This window comes from Sceloporus undulatus, chromosome 3 (assembly GCF_019175285.1).
Source record: "Sceloporus undulatus isolate JIND9_A2432 ecotype Alabama chromosome 3, SceUnd_v1.1, whole genome shotgun sequence".
NCBI classification, from domain to species: Eukaryota; Metazoa; Chordata; class Lepidosauria; order Squamata; family Phrynosomatidae; genus Sceloporus; species Sceloporus undulatus.
Genome location: NC_056524.1, coordinates 190,108,180 through 190,120,947, shown reverse-complemented (window position 1 = coordinate 190,120,947; position 12,768 = coordinate 190,108,180). Strand labels below are relative to the sequence as shown.

The window sequence follows — 12,768 nt, the reverse complement described above, 5'->3', positions numbered from 1 at the left end:
ATAAATTATTATTATTATTATTATTATTATTATTATTATTATTATTATTATTATTATTATTATTACCACCTTCCACACTCTATAACCTTTGGAAATCCATTTCTCGTCAGCCCTTCCTAAGGTGTGTGTGCTCCTAAACCTAGGGCTTCCTTTCAGCCAATCATAGGGAACTGGTTTGCCAACCATCAGATGCCAAGGAAGAATTAGATCAGTGGCTCTCAAGCTTCCTAATGCCACAACCCTTTAATACAGTTCCTCATGTTGTGGTGACCCCCAACCGATGGTCTCGGTTCCTAAGACCATTGGAAATATGCGTTTTCTGATGGTCTTAGGCAACTCCTATCAAAGGGTCACCTGAGCCCCCAAAGTTGCAGCCCACAGGTTGAGAACCACTGAAGTAGATTAGTTCTGCCACCTCCTGTGTGGAGATGCTGGATCCTGTTATCCAAAGGGCTGGAATGAGTCTCTGTTTATATCATCTGCTGCAGAATTACCATCTTACAACAGTAATAAGTGTCTGTTTTTTGTAACGAATGAAGTTTTGGAGAGAGTCAGTTACAGTTCAGAACATAAAGTAACATGACTTCTGATGCTACTGAAACTCTTTTTTGTATCACCGTAACCAATTCTCATTCTTCTTATGCAAGAAATAAGAATTTCAAATTAGTAGAATTGTTCTGGATTCTGTAGGGCCATTAAATTTTTTTCCATGTAAATCTATTACTTAACTATCATTATGATAATTTTTTGTCATGCAAATAACTTTTAAAATGGAAGAGATGGCATCTGAGAAGGCTAAATGGCACATCTTCTCTTTTGTGCATGCTGAAGTAGAAATGTGAATGAATTTTGTAAAGTAAATATGTGAAGAATACAATATTTCTAGGACCTTGGCAGCAAAGACCTGAAAAGAGAGAAAATCAGTTTTGTCTGTCAGATCGTACGAGTAGGCAGAATGGAACAAAGAGACAACAACACAAGAAAGCTAACCTCTGGGCTACGGCGACCTTTTGGTGTGGCAGGTAATCTATTATTTTTCGGTACGCTGTCAAAATATGATGCACGTAAGAGTAGCTATGTGATACTGAAGAACTGCTGACGTGTAAGATTGTAGTTTTATACAAGTTGAGTATCCCTCATCTGAAATGCTTGGAACTAGAAGTAGTTCAGTTTTTTTTGTTTTTTTGCAATACATAACTGGAGTAGTATGTACCTGTACTGTATTTGTAAGGCTGGGGAGAGACACAGTGGTCTGTGAAATGGCAGGAGACATGGATTCACACTGAACACTAGATTTAGATTCTCTCCATTTCACAGATCCTCAGTCTCTTTGAAGCCTCATGTTTGTTTGTTTGTTTTGCTGCTAGCCTCCTGTTTTTGCCTTCAAGGCAGCATCTATGGCACTCCTGCTCATTTGTAACTCTCCAGGCTCATGTCTTCTTGTCCATTTGCTACTTACATTGTGTATAAGATGTGCAGTTTGAGAGAGACTGAAGATATGAGATATGAACAAGCTGGAGTGCTGCAGTGGCTTCCTCAAAGGAAGAAGTAGGCAGCTGGTGGAATTTTTTTTTTTTTTTTTAGGTTTTCGGATTTCAAGATTAGGGGTACTCAATCTGTAATTGTTCAGTCCACTCAAATATTATGGCTATGCAATATGCATGTTCTTCAGCAATGTGTGCATGCACTTTTCATTTGTTGCAGGTGATCACTGGTGCAACACCAGTATGGCCATGTCAAATGTAATTGCTGGTCCTGGATTAGAGAGAAATGATGGATAAACAATATGCTGTATTGGCTGAAGATTCATCTTGCAAGCAGGCCAGGCATTATATAAACAGGGAGTAAGGCTGAGTCTTATGAAGCTGATCTATATAATCTTAGTCCCTGACCCTTTGCCAGGGGGTTACTGAGTTGTTGCACTCCTGTTGCCTGGGAATATGGTAAGAAGACTGAGGTGGGCATGTGAACTAGTCAGAAGGGAGGTTACTGCAGGTAAATAGCCTATCCCTTTTGCAAGGAAAAAAACCACTGTTCTTGCTGCCAGTTGTTTTCGGACTGTAGAGTTGAAAGGAGGATCTTTGGCCTTTTCCATTGGCCAGGAGTTAAAGGGCCATTTGGAGGCCACATTCTTGGCTTTATAGAAGAAATGTCATGGCAAGGGCGAGGGACATTAGTTCCATCCCATTCATCAGCCAGAGAAGGAGCTGCTTCTCAGATGCTTTCATTCCCTTCCATCTGCATTCACTGTCCCATTTTGCATTGTATCTGTTAAAAGATGAGCTGGTGGACAAGAGGTGGTCTTATCATTTAATCTCTGTAACGTGCAGAAAACATTTGGCACTTTGTGGCTTGAATCTTGTCGGTCAGTCCAACTAGAGCAGACTCACTGAATGAGTTTCTGAATGGTGAGTCAGCATGTATGTAAATCTTATTAATCCATTGCATCCACTGCAGCTACATCTTGTAACAGATTTCAGGCTTATATGTGGTAAATAATGATGTTGCCTAGGCTGGATAAACATGCATCATAGTTATGCTGGCTTTTTAGCCTTGAATCATATTGTTAGGCTCAACTAAAATAGACCCATTTATTCAGTGGCATTTATGTATCTACTGAGTCACAGTTTTGCGTCTACTCTGTTTGATTATAGAGTAGGATGCAGGTCTTAGAAAAGGTATATGGAAGATATAGCTCCACCACCACTTTTTTTTTAACCCCAGAGCCTTTCCAAACCTCTAGACTGTACTCCAATCATTATATTTAGGATGAAAAAAGACACTACTTCATTCAAAAGTTTCCCTTTGAGCAGTGTTGGTCTTCTAAGCATCCATGAAACCCATGCCCCCAGACACTCCTTTTGTTTAAAAATCAGCAACAAAAACTGAATGTGTAAATTGGAAACACATTTATGGTTACTTTGGGAGCTGATTCTTCAGCTGATGTTTGATTAAAAAGCAGGAAACTGTTCCCTGCTGCAGCTACCAGCTCTGCTTTAGGATGGCTACCCTCTCCTCCCAAAATCCTGTTACATCTGCTTTAGGTAATGGATTCAAGATTCAATGTCTTGTTAACCAGATCCATTTAAAAGTCTTCCTGGTTTCATATCCTGGTCTCATAGTGTCTTTTTCATAGCTGCAAAATCCACTTACTTTAGTAGCATCCTTCTTTTGCAAAATGAATCAGCTTCGAGCCATCCACTTCTACTGCCTCTCATACTGGATTTATGTGGATTTTATTTTGAGTTTTATTTTCATTATTTTATCACTTTATAAATTGACATGGGCTTGAATTCTGTTGAATGCTGATGAAAGAGGAAGGTATGCTAGTGTATGTCTTGTTCGAGCTGTTATGAAAGAAGATATTCAGTACATCCTTGGTCATTCACCCCTTCCCTGTTGAGTCCCGGAGTGCTCCCATGGCCAGTTAGTGACTAGGGAAGAGTGTGGGCACATTGGAAGAAAACAACAGGCCTCATTCTTTTTAGGTTTCCAGTGAGTAAATGGACTTCCCCTTCTGCTCCCAGTGCAGTTGCTATTGATGGCTCCATCAATGACTTACTAGACATCTAGGAGGACAACATCTGTTCTTTTCTTTTGTTGTTGAACTGTATCTGGGTATTGCCTGGGTGGCCCTGCACAACCCTGATCACTAATTGGTTATGGGTATGTGCTCTGGCACTGAAAAAGCTCACTGTGCTAGGGGCAGAAAGACAAGCACAGGGAACGTATGCTGCTGGAGTTCTACAGTCCATCAATGTGATTTGGTGTTTCGTCCATCTGTTTCTAAAATGCTTGGTAGAACATAAATATTTCAGATAACTGAAAGACTTGTTTTGTAAGGTTATACAGAATATACTTTAATGATACGTAAAAGAGAATGTTCATTTTCCCTGATAGCCATTGCTCTTTTTAGACTTACAACATCTACCATGAAAGTATCAGTTCATTCTGCCATAAAGTGGGTTATCAATTGTAACTTATTTCAGTGTCTGATGTACAATGTAGAGACATGACTATCTTCAGAAAATTCTACTTTTTTTCACTGATGTGAATGTAGCAGGACTATCTTTGAAAATAATACATTTTTGCCATGAAACAGTTTTGAACTGTCTGGTCACAAAGCACAAAGATTTCTTTATATGTTTTTGCCACTCTTTTTTCTTTAGATGTTGATCTATTTAATGACGTTTCTTTCTTTTTGATTTCAGTAATGGATGTAACTGACATAATTAATGGGAAAGTAGATGATGAGGATAAGCAACACTTCATTCCATTTCAGCCGTAAGTACAAAGCAGATGCAGAAAAAATGTCAGAGATGATATCCTAGTAGTACTATAGAGGATTATGAATCCTCAGATTAAAAATTCACTCAGATGGTTTTGATAACAGAAAGACTGAGAAAGGGAAGGAATGTTAGTGTGTGCAATAATATTAAATATCACAACGAAATAGCTATCAGATCACTTTTGGATGGAATTCTTGTTTTGATTATCGCCATCTGGTTAAATAAATTAATCAAATAAAATTACAAAAAAGCTATTTTGAATTTTTTTTGATTGGATATTTTTAATGACTAACCTGCTTAATATGTGCAAGCAGATAGTCTTGTCTGTGGTGCACTATGAATTGAGAGCATAATATAGGTTGTAACTGACCTATATAATCCAAGTATAGTTGTTGGAGTCATCGCTGAGTAAGGGGTTATTTTAAGAATTTATGTCCATGCTGAGACATTTCCCAGTGGTGAATACTCAAACTCTGTCATTGTCCACATTTATGGGAAGCAGAAATCTGATGTACCTGTAGAGCCCCTTCACTCATTTCAAGGCAGAAAGACTTTTATATGTGCTATTTACTACTGTCACTAAAACAAATGGAAATGTTTACATACGTAAGAGATTAAAACGTACCAAAATATTGATTTGAGTGAAGGCCTGCTTGAGATATTGAAATGGAAAAGATAAATTGAGAAAAAAAATGCTAACAATTTGAAAATGGGTTTCCTTAATTCTGTGTTAGAAATTGGAGAGCATTCACTAGACAGTAGTATTAGCATTTTTTTTTTTGCTCAAACTAGTTGTAATATATCATCATCATCATCATCTAAAGTGCTTGGGAATTTGGATGAAAGAGCAGAGCTGGTTTTTGGATGTTAGATGAAACGATTTTTCAGTAGCTGGATTAATTGCTTTTCATATGCCTGGTAGCTCTGGCAGTTACAGATATTTATTTTGTTGGTTATTATGGTGTGTGTTATTGAAAGCATGCAGATTTAAAATGTACTAACTAGGTATTTCATGAACCCTGGGAGCTTTTGAAAATACTTTCTGCTAATCTTTTGTGAACATTATAAATGAAACTGCAAGCAGTATATATTTTGGTAGACAAGAATAAACACTGGAAATGCATGTTTATTGGGAAAGAAAAACAGATTTTAATGGAACACTTACCAGTTTCTTGCTCCATTAAATTTGACTTACAATGGAGTGAACAACTCAGAATGTTGAAAGGATTTACAATAATACAAGCCTTCTCTTTTTGGTTGCTATAGTATATTAAAATGTATATTAAAATGTTCTTCAGCAAAAAGAAAGTCTGAATTGGGAATGAGTAACATGCACACATATGATGAATGACAGCATCATTCAACATAAATGTTGATTTAAGATCTTTATATATGAAGCAACCCCCCCCCCCCCCCCAATTCATTTTGCCCTGAGCCTTTTTTTAAAATTCCACTTGGCATTTTTTCTTTTCATATGCTAGTTGTGGGTTGCCAATGAAATAAATACACAACAGCTATCACATGGCACTCAGTGTGGTTGCTTTGGGGTAATAGATGTCATTTTCCTATATTATTTATTTATTTCTGTATTTATTCAGTCCATAATAGCAAAAATGTGTCTTGGATTCTGTCTATCCCCACATCTCTAAGCTACTTTTCTTTGTAGTAGCTTTCCTCCTTTTGTTAACTCTCAGTAAGCTACCACTCAGTTCATGTCACATCCGAAGCAGCTCTTGAGCATTCCAAGGGCTACTGTGTTTTTCATTTTGGCATTTTGTTATTTTATATGTCACTTTTTAGATTTCTCATCTCTACTCTATATGTTTCTAGACTGGAATCTGATGTATGTTTATTTCTAGAATCATAAGTTTGCTTTACTTCTTATTAGATCCATATTTTCCTGATCAATTATCTTCCTATGTCTTTGTTATAACCTTTCCTATCCTTTGCCTTGTGTTGACTAATGACTCTGTCAACTATTTGATACTCTTTTGTTTCCTTGTTACTGTGACTTCTGGTTTTCTGTCCTTCTTCCCATCTTTGTTACCTTTTGCTGTTGGTCGTCATGTGAAACATCCAGGTTAGCATTGGATAACGCCATTCGACATAAGCAGTTGAACATATCATCCCGTTTTTCACCCAGGGTGGCAGGGGAGAATGATTTCCTTCAGACTGTTATAAACAAGGTGATTGCTGCTAAAGAAGTTAATCACAAGGGTCAGGGTAGGTACTTGGCTTTATTTTTATGTTGCCAATATGTCTAATAACACACTTGCCACCAATTTATCTGACATCTTAGAAGGTGCACTGGAAGTTACCCAACAATTTGCAGTTGTGTTCTTCATGGAAATGTTCTCTTTTTTCATGGCTGCCTCCTTCCCTCTTCAGTATTCTGCTGATGAGAGGCATGTAGAGCAATCCTAATAACTAACAGGGAGGTTGGATGAATCTCATTGTCCACAACCCCTTTGGGCTCTTGCCAAGAGGTAAAATGGTAGGAGAAAATGCAGGGTCTTCTTTCAGTCCCACCCCTTTAATCTGGAGAATTTCTCTCTAATGTATCCCTTGCTACATTTTCTCAATGTTGGGGCAGCACTGGAAACTCAGAGGGCTTGGGGTCCTGCAAATGAAAAGTCTTCTCTGGTCTGCTATGGCACACCTTGCAGTCTTTTCCCTTTTACATCTATCGAAGTTGGAGCTCCAGTACCTTTTGTTTATCTTTGGAGCTTTCCTTTATTCATTGGAGAATTGATTGGAGTCCACAAATTTTAGGCCAGTTGTGTTAGAAAACATTTACATTATACGGTATTGATTTTATCTATATCATAAAGTCTCATTTATTTATCTTCAGTAAGCCTCTGTATTTTTCTAGGCCTTTGCCAGGCATGTAATATGGCAACTGATGTGGTAGTTTTGAGTTGCTGCTGTGAAGTGTAGTGTGAAAAAAGGGAGATATACATTGCCAAAACAGCTTTGCAGTCAAAGCACAAACTAAATGGTAGAATTTACTGTAGTAATGGAGAAGCAAAACTGGAGATAAAGATCAAAATAGTGAGTACACAATTCAATCACAGGCAAGGTGCATTATTCCTTATCTTCAAAGGCAATATAATTAGTAACCATATATGTTAAAAATAGGGGCATTAAATAGGCACCAGTTCTTCCTTAAGAGTGTACTTTGATGCATGTTAGTTTCAGAAGAATAAGATGTAGGCAAATGCAGATATAAATAATAGTTTGTTCACTGTGTTGCAAGAGTCTTTCCAAGCCATTCAACTAGTGCTTTTAAAAGTGTCCTTTGGTGGGTGGCATTTAATTTGTCATGTTTTTGCACTCTCTTGGGTTCATCTTATGAAGCGGAATGTTGGGTATTCAGGACAGACAAGGGCAGTATCTCTTCATGCAGTGTATAGTTAAACTATATGTCAGAAGATGTGATGGCTGCCAAGTCAGAGATCTTTAAAAGGACCTAGACAAAATTTTGGGAGGATAAGGCTATCACAATGTTTATATACTACTGAAAAGGTCAAAGGTGCCATGCATCTTAAGCTACCACTGAGGAATAGCATTTAGTGCCCAAAACTATTGTTCACATATCAAGATCATGGTTCTATCTGTGAGGAATATCCTGGACTAGGGTTTCCTTAGATCTTAGATGTTTCCTCAAAGGTAGCTTTGTATTTGAAAAGCAAAAGAAAAATGACTTTGGTATTGATTTTTTCACTTAATGCTGCAGGTTTGTGGGTGACAATGAAGCTTCTTCCAGGAGACATTCATCAAATAAGAAAGGAGTTCCCCCATTTGGTTGACAGAACCACAGCTGTGGCAAGGAAAATGGGTTTTCCTGAGATTATTATGCCTGGTGAGATGTTTATGTTTGTCTGATTCAGATGATTAGGTACAAGTTCAAAAAGCATCCAGCTTGTTAAATTAATGTAGTAGTAGTTTGTATTTTGGGGAAATCTGGTTTAAAAACTGTATTTTCAATCTGCTATCAGGTCCATATTAATAATGTAGAAGTACTATTGTTAACACAGTGGACAAATTGTGCACAGATAGAATGTCTACTTCTGTTAGTTTCAGAACCTATATTCCAGGTGTGATTTGACTGCTTAGGCTTTTAATGTATGTTATGAATGAATCTATGAAGCAATAAAGGCAGACTTCAAAAGCCGTTCTGTTGCTTGAATGTCCAAATCAAGTGTTTAGATTATCCATTACTGCATGCAGATATGTGAGCACATTTTTCAGAAAATGCTAACATTTACTAAGTGACATGATAAGGTAGTTACTAAGTGAAATGCTAAGGTAGGACAATAAAAAATACTCACTAAGGCGGGATACAGACGACCCAAAAAAGGGCGGTCTCCCGCCGCCCTGGTTTGCTCCGCAAGGGAGCCGCAGCGGACAAACTGCGCGGCTCCGTCACGGAGCAAAAAATGGGTTCTTGTTGTGGCGCCTTTGTAACGCCACAAGGCGCCAATGGTGCACTTGCGGCATCACAAAGGTGCCGGGACGTGCGGATCCTATGTGTCTGTCACATCAAAATGGCAGCGCCCATATGTACAGGGCACCGCCATTTTGCCGCCTTCGTCACATGCGAGGGGCGAGTCGCGTCTTGAAGCGCCACCCCTTGCACGTAACGACGGCGGCCCATAGGTCCCATCTGTACAGTGCCTATGTTAACTATTTAAAAACCACTTATTTAATTTTCACTACCAAAGGTATTGTTAGAGGTGGTAGTCTTTTTTTCTGGGACAGAAAACCAACCAGACCAAGGAATTGTATGCATTTAGAATGTGCTTTTCAGTGTTAAGTTTTGGAACAATCATAGAGACTAATGTCAGAATTGGGTCCTTTTCAAAATGAGCTGGAAAGAAGGAAGTAAAGATAGCAGTGGAAATTGGTCTTGGGAAATGTAAACTAAAAAGCGCATGGAACCTCTTTAGAGAAAGGATGGAAAGTGTCTGGAGATATTTTTACGTAGTCCCTTTCAGCAGGCCTATGAGTAGAGAATTATGGTGATGGACCTCTAGAATACAGAAAAGAGAATATGGCATTGATCAAGTCTTCTTTTTCCGGTTCTGTCATAGAATGAAAAGGACAACTATTACTAATCCAGAGGCTGCCATGCTTTTTTAACAGAGAGTAGATGGCAGGGAGGTCTTTCAAATCTTCTCTGAATATGACCAGTATAAAGCTTGTTTAGAATGTGTATATTCTTTTTTTTTTTTTGTAAACATGCTACATCATGAATTTCTTCCTCTTACAAATGAAAAGTGTTCATTTATATAAATATTGGGGGAGGGGGGAATACATTGGAGCTGATGTGGCCTTATTGAAAGATTTTGACCTGGATGTTAGTTTCTTTAAATGTTAAAATTATCTAAACTGAATTGTCTGTTTCTTTTTAAAGCTTTCAGATTAATGTCAAATGTACTAAATTTCAAAATTTTCAAGCATATTTTGATTACGTGCAGTACAATTTTTCAAACACTAAAGAATGTATTTCATTCTTGTCTATCTAGTGTATATATTACTCACCATTAAATATGTTATTTTCTCTCAATCTCTCTATTTTTCACTCCCTCTCTCTCTCTCTCACACACACGCAGGTGATGTACGTAATGATATTTATGTAACATTAGTTCAAGGAGATTTTGACAAAGGCAGCAAGACTACAGCAAAGAATGTAGAGGTTACAGTATCGGTTTATGATGAAGATGGCAAAAAACTGGAGGTACTTTACTGTGAAAGTATGCAAAAGGATCTTGTCCCACCTTTGAGACTAACCGAATGAAAGAAGTTGAAGGAAACACTTCTGTAGAGTTAGTTGGCTTACTCGGACCTGATATTCCATCTGAGGAAGTAGACCAAATCTGTGAAAGCTCTTTTTGCACAGTTAGTCTTAAACAGGAACCCTTTGCATACTGATTTTCCAGACTAACATGACTGTGTGTCTGAATTTTACTGTGAAAGGTTTGTTTCCCATGTTAATCTGTAACCCTTTCCTGATTTGAATATTTGGATAGTCCAAATAGCTGGGGTCAATTTATTCATAAAAATGTAAATAATATTCACAATAATGGTTAAGTTGTTCCAGAGTTCTTCAGTTGTAGAAAATCAAAAAGTATTTTGGATGTTTCCTGACTCCCCAGAATTTAATGTCCTGCAGCCAGCAGTGTCTCATGTATTTATTTAAATCAGTACCTCTAGTCCTTTCATGAGTGACTTTTTTCTAGAACTAAATCCAGAACCCCAGAGAAACTTTTTAAACCAAATAGCCAGATTTAGTTGATTTGCAATCATGGGTAGTCCTAGGAAGTGAACTTTGTTATTATTGATTTCCGTTCTCGTTACTCTCTGGTGATGCCCACAGTTATTACATGTGGCAAGCAGGAAGAGCATTGCTAGATTTTTCCCACTGATGATTTCAATTTAATATACACCAAAAGGTGTTTTTGCTAATTAATGTTTGAATTATTGCCAACTTATCAAGACAGACAATATTAAAATGAGAAACCTATTTATACCAGCAACTATATTAAATCTTTCTTTCTTTCTTTCTTTCTTTCTTTCTTTCTTTCTTTCTTTCTTTCTTTTACAGAATGTAATTTTTCCTGGTGCTGGAGATGAAGCCCTTTCAGAATATAAGTCTGTAATATACTACCAAGTAAAGCAACCACGCTGGTTTGAAACTGTTAAGGTATGTCTGGCATTCAGATTCCCTTTTTAAAATCAAGCAATAGAGACAGGGAGAACCAAACTGATAGACTTGGTATATTGCTGTCAGACTAAACAAGGTATTTCTGCCAGAGAAGCTTTCAAAGGTTGCTAAGGAACAGCATAGATGAAGACATTGACTGAATATATTTACCTCCTGGTCTTTTGGTCAAGACAGCTTTGACAGAATTATTCCAACATCTGTCTCATATCTCCCTTCTGTTAGAAAGTTGGACAGTATAGGCATTGATTGTATTGCCATAAATTGCCCAGATACATTGTCAGATTATTCAGGTATCTCATTCATTTTTAATCAAACTAGAATGGCAGTAGCAGTTTAGCAAATCAAATGGTAATTATTAATAGCACTATTAATACATATTCATAACACTGGAAGTTTAAAGAAATCAGAAGAAAGAAAATTAGCTAAAGGAAAATTCAACAAGGAAAAGTAATGGATGAAACAAGGAATGTACTTATGATATTGTGTTCATGTGTTTTCACATGCCTTTTGCTTAGCTACAGTTGTAGGGCATCCTATCCTTCTAGGACATGTGTCTTTGGCAAGGCAACAGATGTCATACCCCTTCATGATCTAGCATTCCCCTGCTTTATTGTTCAAGTACAAAAGTAGAATTCTTTAAAAATGTCCTCAAAAACTGCTGAGGTTGCCCACTTCTGTTTTAGATGGTAGTAGGTTCCCATGGAATACTTTCATAATAATTTATTTTAAAAGAATTTATGCTCAGTAAACTGCAAATCAGTGAAGGAGATGCTGGGCATAATTAGAGGCTTAGGCAGGGTAAGCGTATAAACAGCAAGGCTTGGAACATAATAGATGAAAAAAGAAGGCAAAATGTAGGTACTGAGGACAACAGGTTTATCACAGAAACATGTCAGCACAGCCAATTGTCTAGCTAGTATTATCTGCTGTTAGTCAGTCTCAGACATGGTTCTTTCATATCATTTTAACTGGAGATGTCACAGTTTGTATTCAGGTCACTCTTCAAAGCTGGCAAAGTGAATGTTCTACCAGTTAAGTGCACCCCAACTTCAACAGTGGGTGAGGCCATAAGAGAGGAAAATGCAATACACTGTAGCATTATAACACATTTGTGGATTACTATTAACTAATAAACTGTGTCAATTATACTCTGGTAATAACTCAATAATGGCTAGATTTACCATCCATGGAAGTTGCCTTAATTTTGTCTCTTACACATGCTGTTTTTTCATCCTGTTTCATTTTTTAAAAGTCACATGAATTACCAGGTAGCTTTATGGGTCTGCAAGTAAGCAGTTGGTGAGGAAGTCATCATTTTCCTCAGCAAGCTGTCTTCTGCTCCCTAGAGACTGGGTATCACTTTTGTAGGCTTCTGAAAGCTGTCCAACTGATGACTGAGGAAAGTGAGACATTGGCGAGGGAAGGGCACGCTTCTTTCAGGTCCACCAGAGGGGTATAAAGTGAAGCTACCGGTACTGTTCTAATAGTCTAGATTTTGGCAGCTTTCTACCAATCTATTCTATGTTCAGGCTGAGGAAAGTGACTGTTAATTGCTTGGCATTAGATTCTTCTCCCCCTTGTCTTTCTGTTTGGTCACAACTTAGAGGGAGTGATGTGGATTCAATACGCCCTCCCTTGTAGGGGTCTCTTTGTGGCCATCTTCTTGGGTCAGGCTTAGCTTGGGAGCTTTTTGGCCATCCTCAGCCCTGGGTAATGGAAACCACACCATGGCTGAAATCCCTGTGGATTCCA

The 12,768-nt window shown here is 37.8% G+C and overlaps 1 protein-coding gene across 4 annotated transcripts in view; it reads left to right on the top strand.

Annotated features, from left to right (window-relative positions):
• DOCK1 (dedicator of cytokinesis 1) overlaps positions 1–12,768 on the top strand; it is a 511,572-nt gene that overhangs the window by 122,797 nt on the left and 376,007 nt on the right. For 2 of the 4 annotated variants that reach the window (XM_042460991.1, XM_042460990.1), the window contains exons 10-15: positions 887–1,022; positions 4,212–4,284; positions 6,433–6,512; positions 8,026–8,151; positions 9,905–10,029; positions 10,897–10,995. In XM_042460991.1, coding sequence (XP_042316925.1) covers positions 887–1,022; positions 4,212–4,284; positions 6,433–6,512; positions 8,026–8,151; positions 9,905–10,029; positions 10,897–10,995 — 639 coding nt within the window. Of the gene's footprint in view, positions 1–886; positions 1,023–4,211; positions 4,285–6,369; positions 6,513–8,025; positions 8,152–9,904; positions 10,030–10,896; positions 10,996–12,768 lie in introns of all 4 variants that reach the window. The other 2 variants (XM_042460988.1, XM_042460987.1) reach the window with 1 other exon arrangement.